This window comes from Conger conger, chromosome 16, assembly GCF_963514075.1.
Source record: "Conger conger chromosome 16, fConCon1.1, whole genome shotgun sequence".
NCBI lineage: Eukaryota > Metazoa > Chordata > Actinopteri > Anguilliformes > Congridae > Conger > Conger conger.
The window spans coordinates 26,839,333-26,857,222 of NC_083775.1; the positions used below are offsets into that span (position 1 = coordinate 26,839,333).

Genomic DNA, 17,890 nt, shown 5'->3' on the forward strand with positions numbered 1-17,890 from the left:
CTGGACACTTACTGAACTATTTACTGCGTCTGTGCCTCTCTGATTGGTTACAGGCCAGTGACATGAACCTCACCAAACTAGGTCAACAAGGATTTTGATTACACTCAGTTCCTTGTAAAATAATTACACTGACTGTAGGCAAGTGGATGGCTGGACATCCATTGCATTTATAAAACAGCCTCGTAAAGGCATCTAATTAAAGTGTGCACCGTTTATCTGATCACTTTGCTGGGGTTGCGTTTTTGAACTTCTAAATTGATTTCACTAATTTATGTATTACAATGTAAGGAGGTAGATAACTTCCGAAAAATATGCAAGATGAATTTGGACTAGGTGCCCTATGACATTTTAATGAAAGCTGTTATACTATAACTGGCAGGGCATTTTTTTCATTTGCAATTTGTCATCCCTGTTTTCTCTTAACCTGGAGGGAGGGACTTGAATGTTAAAAGTGATTGACAACGGGAACATTGGTACAAGGAACAAGTGTTCCCTATCTGCAGGAGGGACTCACCAGCACACGGGCACTGTTGCAAACTTGACAACTTTGTCTATAGATTGAGTGACTCTTCAGGGCCCTTTAGTGACTTTTTTTTTTTTAAAGCCTTGCCACAAAGCTGGTAACTTTTTGAGCAGACATTAACTTCCTTTGAAAACAGTCCCCAGGGCTGCTCAGTGGGTCTGCAGTCTTTCAGTCTCGCTGTCACTCCACGGCTTGTGTAACAGCAGCCGGTTAATGACAGCAGAGAGAAACTGCAGTCACCAGCCCGTCAGAGTGAGACATGGGTCACGTTCAGCCCCGACAAAACAACGCAAAGTGTTTATTTAAACGCAAACAGTGGCGCGATGAACAGCCTGCTGAAACCATGGACTGACTGACTGACGTAGGTGCGGTTTGCTACTACAGCGTCTGAGAAGGACATTCTGTACGCCCACCAACCGGGAGCAAACATACCTCAAAGCCTGTTGGGAGGAAATATCGTTTAACCATAGCAAAACGAAGCAAAACCGTATCGTTCAACCGTTTGTGCCTGTGTTCTCATATGCAAATGGGTATGTGATGATGATGTCACGGATATGTAAAGTAGCATATGACTTCATTTAGTGACTTCTAGCAACTTTTTGAGCATGCATTATCTACTCTCTGAGGGGGAAAAGATGGCGACCAGGTTGAGGAAGGCATGACGGTGCCCAGCACTGCTCACCAGCTGGAACTGGCTGCGGCGGCCGTAGGCCTCCTGGATGCCCGCGTCCTGCCACAGCGCCCACAGCGCGGGCACGTACAGCTGGAAGGTGCACGGCTCCACGGGCACGCCTGCCTTGCTCTCAAAGGACATCACGAACATGCCGTGCTTCCCGTTCTCCGAGTTCTGCCAGGAGATGCCCAGCTTGTCCCGGGCGTCCACCAGTACCCGCATGCCCTGAAGAGGAGAGACGCATTAGAGTGGCCTGTCAGGGAAACAACCATTCAAGCTAGGTTTACAAACTACTGGTAGCTGGTTGAGCAGTTCAGACCAGCTCCCAGCTCGACATAGTGTAGCTGTTGAGCAGTTCAGACCAGCTCCCAGCTCGACATGGTTTATCTGGTTGACAAGTTCAGACCAGCTCCCAGCTCGACATGGTTTGACCAGCTCAAGCTATGTTTTGACACAAGACAAGCTACCAGCACTAGGCTGGTTGGCTAGCTCATACCCAGCTAGACCAGCTTATCAACAGCTTGACCACCTGCATTTTCAAGCTGTTGAAGCTGGCATAGCTGGATTTTACAGCAGGGTGGCCTCTTCAAAACCGACACTCTGCCTTTCTGCCGGTTTCAAACATGACTGAAAAAAGCACCCAGACACACAGAGGCCCTGACATCTGAAAGGAAAGCACACTGTCACAGTATATGAGATACAACAAACAAAAACAAAACAACAAAAAAAACCAGACGGGCACAGGGTTTTCTCCCTGAAGAATGATTAATGCTCTTCCTCAAATTAATTGTTCAGCACAGCCCGAGATTAGGCTGGAGGTCACTTCAGACTATTTCATGTTTAGAAATTGGCCCGAGGGAAAGCGTTCAGTTGGACTTAGTAAGCAAACCAAAGTTAATTGCCCATACAGGGCAGATTTATACAAATAAATAAACAGCCAACCAAACGGTTTTCCCCAAAGTTAATAACAACCTTAAACCGCCTGCAGCCAGTACTGTGAGGATGCACACCCGTGGCTTTTCTCCACAAGAGTTTTCCCCCGACCTCGTTACGCACCTCTCTGAATAGCCTTTGGAAAGGAATTAAACTGAGAAAATAGCAGATGAAAGAAATGAAATGTGGTTTCCTGCCACTTCCTGTTTGAACAAATAGGCGGCCTATTACAAAAACCTTCACATATGATGCAAGCAAGTATGAGCTCTTGCGCTGGACTAACAATAACACTCCATTACGCATTGAATGTCCCTGACCGTAAATCTGCCATTTTGGCTCCTTCTCCAGAGCTTCAGAACAGGGTGTACAAAGCCCTGTTAAGGGGAATCAAACTGTACTCATGGACACAACCCTTGGCGCAGTTGTCCAGTCTGTGCCCTGCTTGTGAAGAGCATTTGACTGCTCCCATGAAGTAAATCACAATGGCGCCAGAAGACTGAGGAGGGCATTCTTATCCTTTATCCAAAAGCTAGTGAAAGACCGGCCCTCTGCAAGATGGAAGATTGAATTGCCCTCTCATGCCCCCCAAAGCTCTAAAACCACACATTTGCATTGATGACAACAGTTAAAACTTACAAAAACTACATTCTGAAGTAAATACATTCTAAACCCTTTGAGCGGAACATTACCATCAAATCAATACTATGTTGCTTTGAATGTTCGAAGACACAGAACATGATACTGGGCTTGTTTCCATCAGTTTTTTTTTTTTTTTTACTGTTAACAGCCACACAGACTCTCAAGAATAAGGCAAACAATGCACTCAGAGTCTCAGTTTTTCCAAGAATTCTATAGTGGGACAGTCCTCGTGGGCAGTCGTCTCTCCAATGTTTTTAGTGTATGCGGATCACTGCTGAGTCTCCCCAAGCTGTCATGGCTGTGTTATTGCACAGTGAATTATGTGCTCATACCTCGACAGCCCGCTCTCAGCTGGCGTTTCAATTTCGGATTTCAAAAAGCATATTTTATCTAGAAGACACGGGCTTTCGCTGTGCATTCATGTCCAAGTGGATGCATGGACTAATCCTATTTTTGACAGTCTTCTCAATCATCTTCTCAATCATCTGAATCGCACATTCCATCGTTTCTGCCCTTTTCAGTGAAACTCAGATTTAAGGACATACTGCATTGCCTTTAGTTTGAATCCAGGCTCTCAACTTTTTTTTATTGTGTAGGTATTTTGTAGAATTTCCCGAGACACGACTTTTATACTGTGCTATTACAAATTGGACTCACTCCCAAATCTTAGAATGCATGCATTAAAAGTCTGTCCATAAATTTTCCAAATGTCGTAGGAAAAGTTCTGCCAATTACAGTCTCCAATTTCCCTAGTACATAAAGCTCCACTTCCACAAGGAATGTAGACAAAGTATTACCAAAGATGCTTTATCAGTAGTTACGGAAATGCCAGACTATACTTAACACTGAGAGCCCTGTCCCTGTTGTGCTGAACCACTGCTTTAACCCATGAAGGTTTGAACACAGCCCAGAACTTTCTAACCTTTCCAGGAAGGAACGCGGAGTGTCTACAGCCCATAGTGATAAACGCTTCGTTTATGCTCATTTCTGCGCAGAAATTCCGGTCAGTCATCGAATGCCTGAGACTATTTCTCAGGCTTGTAGTAAACAACGGATGTGGAGCTGCCTTTCCAAGTCCAGTCGCACTGAAATGGCAGCTGGACAAAAGGGCCAATTCCACATAATCGGGAAAGAGTTGCAAAACCTAAACGCTCATAGGCCTACCTCCGTGCCTACTACTACGCTTTAGCTGGACTCAGAGAGGTAATGAAGTCCCGGTTTGCTGCATCTTCAAAACGTCTCCAACAGCGGTAAACCCAACGCTGTGAGACGCCGTGGGCGGAGGAGTAATGGTCATTAAAATGTTGCGCGTTTGAGGACTTCAGGCAATCAGCGCAACACTGGCCCTCTGCCTGTACAAGAGCGTAAATATCTGGTGTTTATATCTGGATGGAGCCACTGACCTTGACCAGGACACTCAGACAAATACATAAACAGTCTCCCAGGTCTTCCAGGCTCTTTATATTAGAAAGAGATTCTCAATGAATTCCTAATGGTTACTCTACCCTGCCAGAGAGACTAAACACGGCCAACTATCCAGATCCCTCCACTCACCCATCCCCCCAACTATTACAGACAGCAGATCTAGTTTCATTTATATTAAAGACAATAAACTTTTTTCTCAATTCTTTATACGAACACATCTTAAAATATATATTCCATAATTAATAAAATTGTCATACTAGTGTATTTTCAGCAAAGCTTTTTTTCCATCTACTGCCTGGAAAACTATTTGAATTGACATTTTACGCCATCATGTACCAGTTTCGATCAAACGTATGTCAATTTTCTGTTATGCTCCAATCAATATCCTTTCAGGCAGCGGTGTAAATTCTTCCCCCCAATAATCAAAGGCTATAGCTCTGCTTCCCCCTCCTCACTTGACGTCAGTCAAATCGACTTCCTTCAAAGATCCCCCCCAAAGATTTGTTTCGCTATATGTCATGTGCGTGTTGCGGTATTACTATTAAAAAAATAAAAAATAAACTGATGATCAAATAGGCCCTCGTCCTTATCTTTGTTGTGCAGGTAGCAGTTGAAATTGTACTTCCCTCTAGGGTCTTTCAGCGCACTTATCCCTGGTTATGAATAGCTTGGCGCAGGATGCCAAGTCACTTTGTACTGAAATTTCCATGACAGGCTGCAAACCAAACAAGTTTGACCTGCTCCGTTCCTACTAGCTCTCAATTTTTTTGATAGGCAAAATATGACGGAGTTGCATTTATGGGTGTCAGCAGTACATGAGCTGTTTTTGGTAATTTGCACATGAACAACCATTGTGGGCAAGCCTTCAACTTCAAAGCAAACAGCCAATCCAATGAGAGACCCTGGTGTGGCCCTCTACAAGCACATCTAAAAGCTGTCAATCTCCATCATCAAACCACATACAGGCAGGTGTGCAGGAATACAACAAGTATTGTCCCATAGTCCCCTTAAGCTGGTAAGGGCGGCCTGTAGCGTAGTGGTTAAGGTAAATGACTGGGACATGCAAGGTCAGTGGTTCTAATCCCGGTCTCACAGCTGTTGGGCCGCTGAGCAAGGCCCTTAACCCAGCATTGCTCCAGGGGAGGATTGTCTCCTGCTTAGTCTCATCAACTGTACGTCGCTCTGGATAAGAGCGTCTGCCAAATGCCAATAATGTAATGTAATGTCCTTGGTCCTCAATACAGATGACTTTGGACACCAACAAGCTGCTTGGAAGTACATTGAAAAGACAAACCTTAAAGGTACAATAGGTAATTTCAGACTTCTAACTGTCAAGAGAGGAATTGCAGCAACAAACACGCTCAAACCACCACACTCTTTATCCCAACCCTTCTCTGTGAACGCGCTGACGTTGAAACGCCATTGGCTGTGGCAATTAGAACCAATTTTCAACCAATGAGCTAGAATTATTGTACAGTTATACAATGTATTGGTACAGAGTGCCGGCCCGTCAACTGCATATTTTGAAACCCTAATTTAAGCACTATAAACACAGGTAGAGGGTGAGTGAGCCTTTTTCAATGATAGGAAGGGATTTACAATGGTCTTGTAAAAATATTTAAACACAAAAATCTTACCTATTGTACCTTTAAAGAATATTACTGACTCATGCAATGTATTGACTAAGATACTAACCCAGAGGAGAAACCACCACAATTGTAAAGGTCAATTCCCTGCATTTAAAGCCATATCCAATTGATGAATATTAATCCTTCAATAATTTATGTCATGCACATAATGAAATTGTGATTCATAAATGTTCTGAACTTAATAACCCATTAGCTTTTTCTTTGTGACAAGAGAAACATAAAAACAAAGAAAATGATATGCAAAATAAATTGTGCAAAATAATCTTGCTCGCTCAAATTTCTTTTTTAGCATTGAAAACTAAGGTGGAAGTCAAATGCGTACTCAGTGTTCAACCAGCTAATGTGCTGTTGGTGATCCTGTTTCTCTCTCTCTCTCTTTCCCAGTGCTGTGGAGCTCCACCCTAACCAGCGGCTGATTGCCTCCACCTGCCCGTGGCCCTATACAAGCCCTGCTGGGAGAAGGGGCTGTGAATGCTGAACAGATCTTTGGGACATGACTTTGTTTGGCATTTTCCCCCTAATTTCTTTGTCTGGTTTTTTAAGGTCTATGGATAGCAGAGGTGGCTGCTGAGCTGAAAATCGAGGAGGCAGAAAACATCCCCTTAAGCTGATTATTGATCTTGACCTTTTCAATCATTTCTAAATGCACAGCTTCTATATTCATGCCATGTTAGGGATTAAGTAATTCAATAATAAATAACATTTTGAAAAATGTAACGCATTACATTTTGAAAAACCACAGCACATTTTGTCTGCATGATGTAATAAAATAAATTGGGACAATGTTGCAGTTTACAGCATATGCAGTACAAAAATAAACTACTCTATTAACTACTGCATTGCAATAAATGCTATCTAATGTGAGCTTCAAGATTGATTAAATTATGAAATTTCTCTTGGATATTGTAGATCTTTGCCATAAGTGTGAGTGCAAAAAACAAAGAGTAGCTACACGTAGTCGATTGACAATTTTGAATAAGATCGATTAAAATGTGCACTAATATGAGAAAATCAATAGGCCTACCGGCTTGTGTTTTCCTCGGCAAGTATATCAGAAAGTCTGTGACCCCACCCAGATGGCTCTTTCAGGCACTGCACATTGTTTCTGAAGCATCCCCATCTGATATCCCCCGCATAAAGACGTAGGCTACTTCTCATGACTTGTTTCCTTCAGTTTAGGGAGCAAAAAATTCAGGTCAAGAGGTACCTGATCTGGAGAACTGGGGACACTTTTTCTGCTAGCATTTAATGGTCTTTCCCACTTGTAGTTTCCTCTCTGTTATGCTTTGTGTTGAAGACGGCCTCTTGACAGTTTTTCCTTCAAGGAGTAAGAAGGTGTATAATGAGGTGTTCTGTGTCAAACATGAGTTCACATGAGTAGCCTAATTATTTCCACCAGAATACCACAAAAAAAGCCTAACCTCTTGGGTAACCTTTCCATACACACTTGTGTGCTTCACAGGTAGCCTACTTTATCCTCCTGAGACCCGGCAGGAAAGAAATGTTCAAGTATTAATTTACACGAAGCCTTCAGTCCGATCTATAAATTGATTGACAACGTTAACCCAAGACGATCACAAACGCTCTCTGGTCGAACTTCCAGAGCACACTCTTCATATCGACCTTGTCCTGCGTACTGGCTTCAACCGTAGTCGAAACATCTCCCTTGGGCAGCTGGGGAAATGCGGAAAACCTACACAGAGAAATTATTCGACCAATGCGACCTTCCACGGCTTCGTTCATTCCATTTTAGCAAAAGGAGGCACATCACCTCAGGACACGATAAGAAACATTATTCTTTGTTCACTAACTTTATTGCACTGAGAAGCGTGTGGCACTGAAAAACATTTTACATTTTATTTCTTAAAGGTAATAAATGCGAGGTTACGGAGATCTAACCTCTCAGAGCTGTTACGGTTTAAGTAATGCAATACATTTCACCATCAACCTAAGCCTTCGGCATAGATAAAGTACACTGGTTTATCGAAAGTGGCAGAAGCGTACAAAGCATGCAAAAGTGACCAGCCAAGAGAAAGGAAACGTTGTGCTACTTTCTGTAACTCAATACACAGGCTCCAGGGTGGACACACAGAAACTCATCTAAATTGAGGTTGCTATCTCAGCTGATAGACCATTTTCAGTTTATGCCCGCTTATTAGAAATGTTTAGAATTCAGTGAAAAATGAGGGCTGCGATGGCGCAACAGGCTAAGATGCAGCAGACTTGGGTTGCAGTTTGCTGCAGTTGCACATCGGTGACCGTGGTTCGATTCTCAGTCCTGCCAAAAGCCAAGTTTGGCCAGTTCACATGGAGCAGCATAATTGGCTCGCTGCTCCAGGGGGAGGGACTTGGCAGGGTTAGTAGATCGCCGCACAAAAAGCACCCCGGTTACCAACATGAGACGAGACGGCTTGAAGAAGGCGTGTCGCTCTCGTAGGGCCGCCGAGGGACGGGGTGTGGGCGGTGTATCTAATACTAGCTCTAATTGAATTAGACGGGGTACAATTGGCTACCAAATTGAAAAAAAAAAAAAAAAAAAAAAAAAACCAGTGAAAACAATGGTGCATGCTTGCCAGAGGTGTTCCTGTGGTAGGCCTATATGCATCCCATTAATCAGGATTTACCAACTATGATGTGTTCATGTGTGGATATCACTAACTGTAAGAGAGACGGGCCGGATTCAATCAAACATACTTTGACAGTTTCAGGGCATGTGCAATTCAATCAAACCCTCCAGATTACTTTTTCAAGATGGTTTTTTCTTGACTACGTAAAAACATCACAACAAAGCTACCTCCACATGGGTTTGTTACTATTCTCTAATGTGGTTTATAAGGTTTGTATTTAGATTTCAATGCTCGGGCAGTATTATAAGCTGTTTCATTTACTATCAGAAAGTTATTTTGTTCCGGACAGACCAGAAGCAATGAAGCATGACTCAGACACTGAAACAAGGCATCGATTATGTACTATTCATTCATGTGTAAGTATATTTTCAAATAAAAATTGGTTACACATACCATTGCAGTAGTTAGTCATTTTTACAACTATTTTTTCTATTTTTGAATGATAACTCTACACAGTTACATTTAAGTTTACTTCCGTTTAAATCCCTTGTCCTTTTTTCTTTGAGTTTCCGTCTGTCCACAAAGAATGCAGGACCTTGGAGTTGTGACAGTTGATGCCCAGATCGGGATCACCTGTACACCAGTGTACAAAAGCTCCCCTCCACAGAACACAAAGAGAATGTTATTTCTCCAAGTAACAACAGCATTATTGACAAAAATGTTTAGTTCAGTCATCATTTCATTGTTTTGTTACTTTGTTCATTTGGACCCTGCGATCCTGCCCTGTGTTTTTTTTGTTTGTTGTCTAAGTTCTGTTTTCCTAGATGGTGACTGTTTTGCTTGTTCACAACATTTCCAATAAGTAAGCTTATCTGCCAGGTGTTCTGTGATGTGTAGAGCGATGATTTTTCACTCGCTGGCAAATTTTGCATGCAAGCGTTAAGCCTACAAATTATCGACTGCCGCTCAGAATGTCAAAACATTATCAGCTGCTGTCCTTTGAAACAAGTGGAGGCATACATGGCCGCAGACAATTGCCAACAAGCTTGATGTCTCAAACAGACAACAGAATCTGACAGCGGGGGATGTCCCCGTCGTAGACTGATGGAGCTGATGGAGAGATATTTCCATGGAACATTGGCTCCTCTCCAGTGCCAGCAGCACTCACACGATACAACTATTAATTTTCTTTTGTGAGGCCTCTCGCACCCAAGGACAGTTGTTGTATCAAATGTTATTTAAAGCAGCAATAAAATTTTACACACTCCAGACATAAAGCCTAAATGTATTACATTACGCTTGGATACGGATATGAAATAATAAAAGGTTGAAAACGAGCGTGTCATTATGCCCAATGGCACCAAGGAGTTGAATGGTTCTATAAAAGACCGACTGCCCTTGTTTATGGTGGAATTTGATCAGGAAAAAGTATGGCGGATCTGTCAGCCACTGAAAAGAAAATTAAAACAAAAAATTCTGCAGCTAGCTACGTGCGTCTTCTCCATATTTTTGCCTGTTCCCCCGTTTGCAGCTCCCAGCTTTGTCAGCTATTATTTTCCAGCTGAATCCCTAGTTCTGCGTCCTGCCAGAGGGTCTTTTCCAGGGATTATTTCCTACACTAGTGCTCTCCGAGGAAATCGGTTGGCCGTTATGAAAAAAACGGCCAATAGGGACGGCTTTTACTGAATTAACAGTACAATAGGTAAGATTTTGGTGTTAAAACAAGACCACTGCAAATCCCTTCCTATCACTGAAAAAGGCTCACTGACATGTTGACTCACCGTCTGCCTGTGTTTATAGTCCTTAAATTCGGGTTTCAAAATATGCAGTTGACAGGCCGGCACTCTGTACCAAAACATTGTATAACTGTACAATAATTCAAGCTCATTGGTTGAAAACTGGTTCTAATTGCCACAGCCAATGGTGTTTCAATGTCAGCTCGTTCAGAGAAGGGGTGGGATAAACAGTCTTGTGGTTTGAGCATGTCTGTTGCAGCAATTCCTCTCTTGACCGTCAGAAGTCCGAAATTACCTATTGTACCTTTAAAACACTGGTCTTTACTCTCATGGTCGCATGTGAAGTCTGAAAGAAATAACAGAATATAAAGCAGTCGGACTGCGAATGTTGAAATCTAGCCAGAAATCGTAATGCGCCACACCTTTATTCACCAGTTTCATCAGGGCTCTACAGTGCTCCCATTTTAGGAGATCTTCTCCAAAAAACCAATGTGTGCTAACTGCAAAAGTAATTTAGGAGCACATCTACTAATCAGGATACATTAGTCTATTTCTAAATGATTTAACTTTGGAGTACATGTGGTGCTTGGAAAAAAAATGTAGCATAGTTTTTGCGAAAAATTTTAGAAAAACCAATGACCTTGTCCTCGTTAATGCGCTTAATGCCTGAAAATCACACTCGAAAAAAACACGGTAGACATTCAAATGAGACCTAGCTATACATCCTCTTCAGCCCTTGGATGAGAGAATAAAACCCAGTGTTGCGTTTATGAAGTATGTACACACAGACTGTACAGGCTACAGCATAAACCCATCTGTGGGGTTCTCTCATATGGCCTATCCACTTAAAGTACTGATTCATGGTACATGAATGAGCCTGCATTTCAAAACCAAAGCTTTAACAATGATAAACCTGGATAGGTGTACCTCTTGCTGAGACATAAGTGGTCTCAGCGTCACTCAGATTAGTGAGAGAAAGTGCAGAGTGTTCCCTCCCATTTACCCTGGTGTATTGGGTACAGCACTTTAAATTGGGGGACATCAAAGAAAATGAACAAACCATGGAGGATTTTGAAAGCTCCTCCTCATTATGACTGTGAAGTGGCTGCTGCTGTATATTCAGCACTGACAATCTAATACTTCATTAGGCTTATATTATTTTGCATGCAAGAAAGACTGCAAGAATTCTGCACTGATGTTTTTTGTTTAATGTGATAATTGCATAACCTGATAGATATGGAAGCAAAAATATATTGTTCATAAAAAAGAGCAAATAAATAAAACTGACAACAAGCAAGAAGAGGGCACAGTGCACCATGCCAGTCTGCGTGCAAATCGTTTGTTGCCCACCAATGAAGACTCTTTAACTGCTGGGCCAATCAGAGAGAAGAACAGTGAAATATGAGGAACATATACAGTATGCTTAAGTGTGAACAGCGAAGCAAACAGTTCAGTGGTGTCACCATTTATTATACAGAAATGAGGGGAAGTCAAGTCAATGAATCACAGATAATTGCCAGAGCTTATAGGCTAACACAGAACCATGAGGAAATTGTTAGGTTGCTAGGACAATTGTTTTTAGATATGGTATGTAAATTAGTCTATACAAAAAATTAAATCTAATTAGAAAAGAACCAGCCAATGAAAAGATCCCATGTACCAGCATACCCTAGCCCGAATCCTGTGCAGAATGCTAATGAGCCCCCCCCCCCCAAGAAAAGTATTAGGTAGCCTGGGGCCGTGAGGGCAGTCACCGTGAGGGCAGTCACCGTGAGGGCCACTGTCTTGCCAAGTTGTTCGACCAACTAAACATGCTCCCTGGGGTTTGTGAACAAACAGGTCTTTTCCAAAACACCTCATTATTCCAAGAGAAGAGATTATTTTTTACAGAGAAATGCCCTTTAAAAAACAGATGCTGCTGTGCCAAAGAGAAGGTGGGGGGTGTAGACAGCTGAAAAACACAAGTATTTAGAGTCCAACCAAGACAGGGGAACCACTCTCCCAGGGGGCCCGAGGGCCATTACCATAACACTGAGCGTAACACGAGGCTGCATTCTCACATGCCAAACCAGCCTGGTGGATCACCAAGCCATAGGCGGCAGCTCTCCACCTCTGCTGTGTAAAACATTTGGATGAACTTATAAACAGCAATGTGGCATAAAACGGAATAAAGTACATGCTGACAGTAAGCAAGTGCTTACCATACCCCAAGTTGTCCAGTGGGACTCTATTGAGCTAATGATGCTTCCCATAGGCCTGTGGGAGTGTCCCTCCGAAGAGTCAACACAGCAAACAAATGAAGTTATGTAACAGATGACTCCGTTCTAGAAATGGCTGACGACTCAGCCCTTGAGAGATGGTCATTATTCTTTTTGGTTTCATGCACTATGTATTTGGTTGCCTTAAAGTTCAGGTTAAGCACTAGAACCTTTCTCTGGTGAATAAGAGCAGTAGCCCATTCGGAATTGATCCTGCAACATTCTCTGCGTGTACACGCCTATACCATATTTCTTTCTGACTTTTGAATCCTTGCAACTTATACAAACATAATTACTATCGGGTGATTTCTATGAACCATGCATTTTCTCCTATACAAACTTTCTTTCTTCTTCAACTAGTCACAAAACATTTGAATGTTAAGGTTAACAGTTAACTGTTGTACATATTAAAGCCTATCTAAGCTTGGGTTTCACGTTACCTTTATAAGGTTCTCGAAGATAGTGTCTCTAAAATCCAGTAATGCTTTCTGGTCGAACTCTTTCCCATGGATAATCCTCATTTGTTTCAAAAAGGTTGACTTGCCACTTTCTCCAGCTCCAAGCAGTAGTATCTTCACCAAGCGGCGAATAGACCGTCTCTCACGGGCAAGCATGGCATCGATTTCGCGACTCCGACGCCTTGCCTCTCGCTCCTGGTTCACATCTCGATCCAGGTTTCTCTCCTTGCTATTACTTCGCTCCCGACTGGCTTCGGCTGACAGCAAACACCGGCTGAGGGTGCGCACCACGCCAGCCATCGTTGCGAATCTACAAGACTAAAATGCTTGATCTTAGTTATCTTTTTTCATTTGTAAGTACGACGACTTCAGTGCTGCTTGTCGTAAAAACTTTGTAATCAATCCAAGTCCATGCGGCGCCTTGATTCTGAAAGTTAACTTACTTCATCAATGAAAAAATAAGGATGCGTCAATTCTGCAGTTCTCACGCTGGTAGTTAGTACGCACTGTAGCCCATCAATGAAACCAGCTAGCAAACTGGCAGGCAGCAGTTAGCTAGCTAACGTTACAGTTCGTGCTAGCTGCACTATTTTCTACCGAAACTAAATGACTACTTAGTTAAAACAAGTTAATAACACTCTAAAGTAATTTAGACATATAAAGTTCAGACAACAATAAGTCCCATCTTGCTTTGATCATAATTTAGCTAACTAGCCAACTTTCAAGATGTTCTCAAAACATTAGCTAGCAGGCTCTGGCGAGATATTCTAACACAACCCCGTTACATGCAGTTTCTAAGTAGTTAGCCTTCCTAAATCAAAAACATGCAATGCGATGTCTTAAATCATTATCATGATACCAGCAGTTCCAGAACTTCTAAAAATATTTCAGTGCCAGCCAAGTGTTGTGCCGCGCGCGGACAACTGTCCCGCTGTCTCCTTTCTTTATCCCAGATGCCAATAACTTTGAGTCCCCCACTGTACGTCTGGGAAGCGCCAGTAGAGGGGAGTAGCTAGTAGGCCTAAACTTGTAATGGGCGGTGTAAGTACTATGAAACGACCATATAATCTGAATAAAAACGTTAATCTACATTAAATGTTCGTCTACATTAAAGAGCCCATTTAACTTCATCTATAGGTGTGAAGCCGTAACCACACATTCGATTTCAGTGGCAGGCAACGTCCAACGTAATCATAATTGAGATGATTGAGATTGATAGGCAAACAACGACTAGAATTACTGTGCGCCTGCGTCTGGAAAATCTCATTTTCGGGTGATTCTGGGGCACATGCCAATTCAATCTATCGCCGCGTTTCATAGATTCTACATTCCCACGAAACATAATTTCATCAGCTGCACATATTTAAATATACTGAAAATAAATGCATTTGTTAAAGAATACTAATGATTGCATGTACAACTGAGGATGTCGCAGAGGTATACGTTTCAGGACGTGATGTATGGAGATATTATGACTTATTGAGTTATTTTCCAAGCACAATAGACTGTCACCACAAGAGTTCTGAAATGGGTAGAATGTGTCAGTAATCATTAGAAGGATGTGATGAGATCGAGAACACAATAGTTAGATGGGAGCAAGTACTGTTTATATAGGAAATGCATACTTTTCATTTGCCAAAAACAACACATTTATCATTTCAATGTATCTGTCCCAGTATCTATTATATTATAACGGGATTTTGAGATGCATACCTGAATGTTAGGTACTTAACTTCACTTCACACATTAAAATATTCAGTGCTGACAGAGTACATGATTCTCTGATAGATTACATTTTAGCTCTCTTGGATATAAACCACGTTAGTGGTAAATTAATACTAAGTACTTCACTGTGCAGTAAAGTAATTCAAGTGGTACCGATCAGTCATGATTTTATTCTACTCTATTCAATTTTATGAAATCTTATCATATTGTATTATCCTATTGTATCTTGTGAAAAAACGTACAATGGGAGGAAATGTGATTTTCACAAAAATTGAACTGAATGGCAGTCCTTTGTTTATTTTAATAATTCTAAATTGCACACTACCCTACCAATAGGGGAAATGAATAGGAGTGGAGTTTTGTGAGCACTTAGCTACGTGACGAGTGTTCATTCCTGTAGAAGCAAGGTGGGTATAAATAATGGTGGAAGTAATGGTAGCACAGGGCAGTATTCAGTAGGGGGCGCTGTTAGACTATATTTTACTTTTCCGACTTTTTATGCCTGTAGCAGGACTCCAGTACACGAAAGATAAAAACAAATCAGTCACTTAACTTGAAGGGAGGACTCAATGTTCCGAAATCACAACACATTAACGTACACTGTGTGACTAATTACAGAAAAGAAGATAAATAACAACGGAAAATGTGATAAACTTATGACTACATAAGTATATTATTGAGTTTTGAGCTTGTCACACAGAAGCTAATGGCCAAAGCACATTACATCAGAATATTAGTTATTGTCAGTAACTTTTTTAACACTTTCAGCTTTCATTTATCATCGTAAATACGTTTTTCTCAAAAAGCATAACAAATTATTAACATTGATGCCATGGTTATAGAGTTGAATTTAAATTTTACTGCCTTTAATAAGACGTTCGTTCTTTTTTATTTGTTTTAGAAAGACCCTGATGTGTTACTCTTGTTTGAGTGTTAATTAGATGGGGCATTGAAACATAAAAGTGAAAACAAAAAGTACTCATTTTTTCAACACTTCCAATAGCGAATCTGACAGGCAGATATGAGGAAAACCTTTCGAATGCATTAGCATATAAATAGCATTACTATTTTGCCTCGCAATCCGTTATTACGCGGTGGCTGTAAGTTGAGAGCCGAGTCATCTCCGATTTCAGAGGCTCGATTCACTTGTTTAAACCTATTAGGAGCGTCGCTTTACATGTGGCGGACCATGTTTAATGAAAAAGCTTTCAAGTGCATTCTGAAGCACGGGGTTAATTGTTCTGTGCTACAGGTTCTTAGGAGAACAAACAAATCAAATCAGTGCAGAGCAGATATACATTTCTTGAAGTGGCTCTCAAAAAGCAATGGAGCTGCCATACATTTTTGATCAGAACAAAAAGGACTGAAAATAAATTGAAGGATTCTTCATTCCTGTGACCAGGGATTTGTGCTTTCTTGTCAGGGGTAATGATAGCCAGTTCTGTTACGGTGGAAGTGCTGTCTGAAGTGCTCCTGCTCTTTGCCAAAGGTTCAGTGTGTTGTTATACAAGTTTCTTGTCACCACACACACACACACACACACACACACATACACACACACACACACACACACACAGTTTTCTCCCTTATAGAAAAAGTCAGTACAATGATAAATTGAACAGGCCTGTGAGGAGCAGCAGGAGAAAAACTGAATTCTGGGGCCTCCAGTTGTGATGAGGTCACTCCCAAATTGTCCCGTGCCCAATTGTGTGCCCTTGGGGAATGTTTCTTTTTCTCTTTGAATCAATTTTTTATCCCTGATTGTTTCTCCCTCTCCCAGTTGAATGTGTCCGGTCGTATTCACAGGCCTGTATCTCACTGCTGCAAAGTCTGTTGTCAATTCCGGAGGGCGTGCTGTCTCCCCTGAAGAGTGCACCATTGGCCACTGCTTCTTTTCTCCCCTCAATCATCCATCTGGGCTGGCAGTTACACATTGGACCGGTTCCTTAACCCCTTAAGTCTCATCGGCCCAGCCCTGTGCTGGTGAGGGTTTTTTTTGTATTCCTTCATTATTTTAAGGGTGCAATTTTCAATCACTATGGTAACAGGATATAGCGTTTGAAAGCATTAAAACTCGCTGTTATATCTGTACAGCCTATTTTAAGATGCCATTGCTTTAGTGACAGTAGTTCCTTATTTTGTGGGTGGTGAAACAAGTGTGGGGGGACCTCACAGTCTCTGCATTTTGGAAATCTGCCTTTTACAAGAAATAAGGTAATGTCAGTGTCCTTTTCACAACAAGTGTCCAACAGACCAAATGCATAATAGTTTCTCATTCTAAAAATGTAGGCGGCACGGATGGTGCAGTGGGTAGCACTGCCGCCTCACAGCAAGGAGGTCCTGGGTTTAAATCCCCGTCGGCCGGGGCCTCTCTGTGCGGAGTTTGCATGTTCTCCCCGTGTCTGCGTGGGTTTCCTCCGGGTACTCCAGTTTCCTCCCACAGTCCAAAGACATGCAGGTTAGGCCGATTGGAGAGTCTAAATTGCCCGTAGGCATGAGTGTGTGAGTGAATGGTGTGTGTATTCCTGCCTTTCGCCCAATGTATGCTGGGATAGGCTCCAGCCCCCCTGCGACCCTGATCAGGATAAGCGGGTTCAGATAATGGATGGATGGATGGATGGATTCTAAAAATGTGCGAACTCTGAGAAACGTTGATAGAATCTCCATTGTTTACTTAGAATTTCTCCGGAGCAATTATTGTTGTCTGTTTTGCCATTCTATACTTCTTCAAAAGTATTTGCATATAGATATACTATTATTTACATTTTGTATAGGCTCTCTCAAACAAGAAGAGACCAAGTACAACCATCTCTGACCAATATTTGTAATGTAGTTGTGAAGAAAATGTGTTACCTCCATCTGTGTGTAAGTAAATTCTGTATAAATTTTGCTCATCAAAGAACGACTAAGCACATGTTATTGAAGTGATAACATCACATTTCCAACAGTGTATAATTTGTTAGGCTTTCTCGAAATTCTTGAGATTTTATGCCAAAGAAGGTCGACGTATACAACAGAAAATGTATATTGTGATGTCTACGTGTAAATAGAGGACTTCCTTTGGAGGATTTTCAAGAAATCACGCGTCTGAGTGAATATTTGAGGAAGACAGTGAAAACACCTTTGACAACACAATAGAGGGCATTTTCAGTGACATGACCCCATTTTATCTTGGTGAGTATTTAAATGCATTCTCAAAATATCTTATTATTACTCAGAATACTTATAAATAAGTAGCCAAATAAAATATAATATCATTTAATTCCCATATGTCCTTTTGGAGTCTCCAAATGTCCTTTTTGGA

General features: G+C 41.7%; 1 protein-coding gene across 2 annotated transcripts in view; it reads right to left on the minus strand.

The window, feature by feature from the left end:
* Positions 1-13,797, minus strand: part of gna12a (guanine nucleotide binding protein (G protein) alpha 12a) — a 47,203-nt gene extending 33,406 nt beyond the window's left edge. The window contains exons 1-3 of one of the 2 annotated variants that reach the window (XM_061223959.1): positions 13,721-13,797; positions 12,844-13,179; positions 1,206-1,421 (exon numbers count right to left, since the gene is read on the minus strand). In XM_061223959.1, coding sequence (XP_061079943.1) covers positions 1,206-1,421; positions 12,844-13,161 — 534 coding nt within the window. In that variant the 5' untranslated portion in view covers positions 13,162-13,179; positions 13,721-13,797. Of the gene's footprint in view, positions 1-1,205; positions 1,422-12,843; positions 13,180-13,304 lie in introns of both variants that reach the window. The other variant, XM_061223960.1, reaches the window with a different exon arrangement.
* Between the last annotated feature and the right edge of the window lie 4,093 nt (positions 13,798-17,890).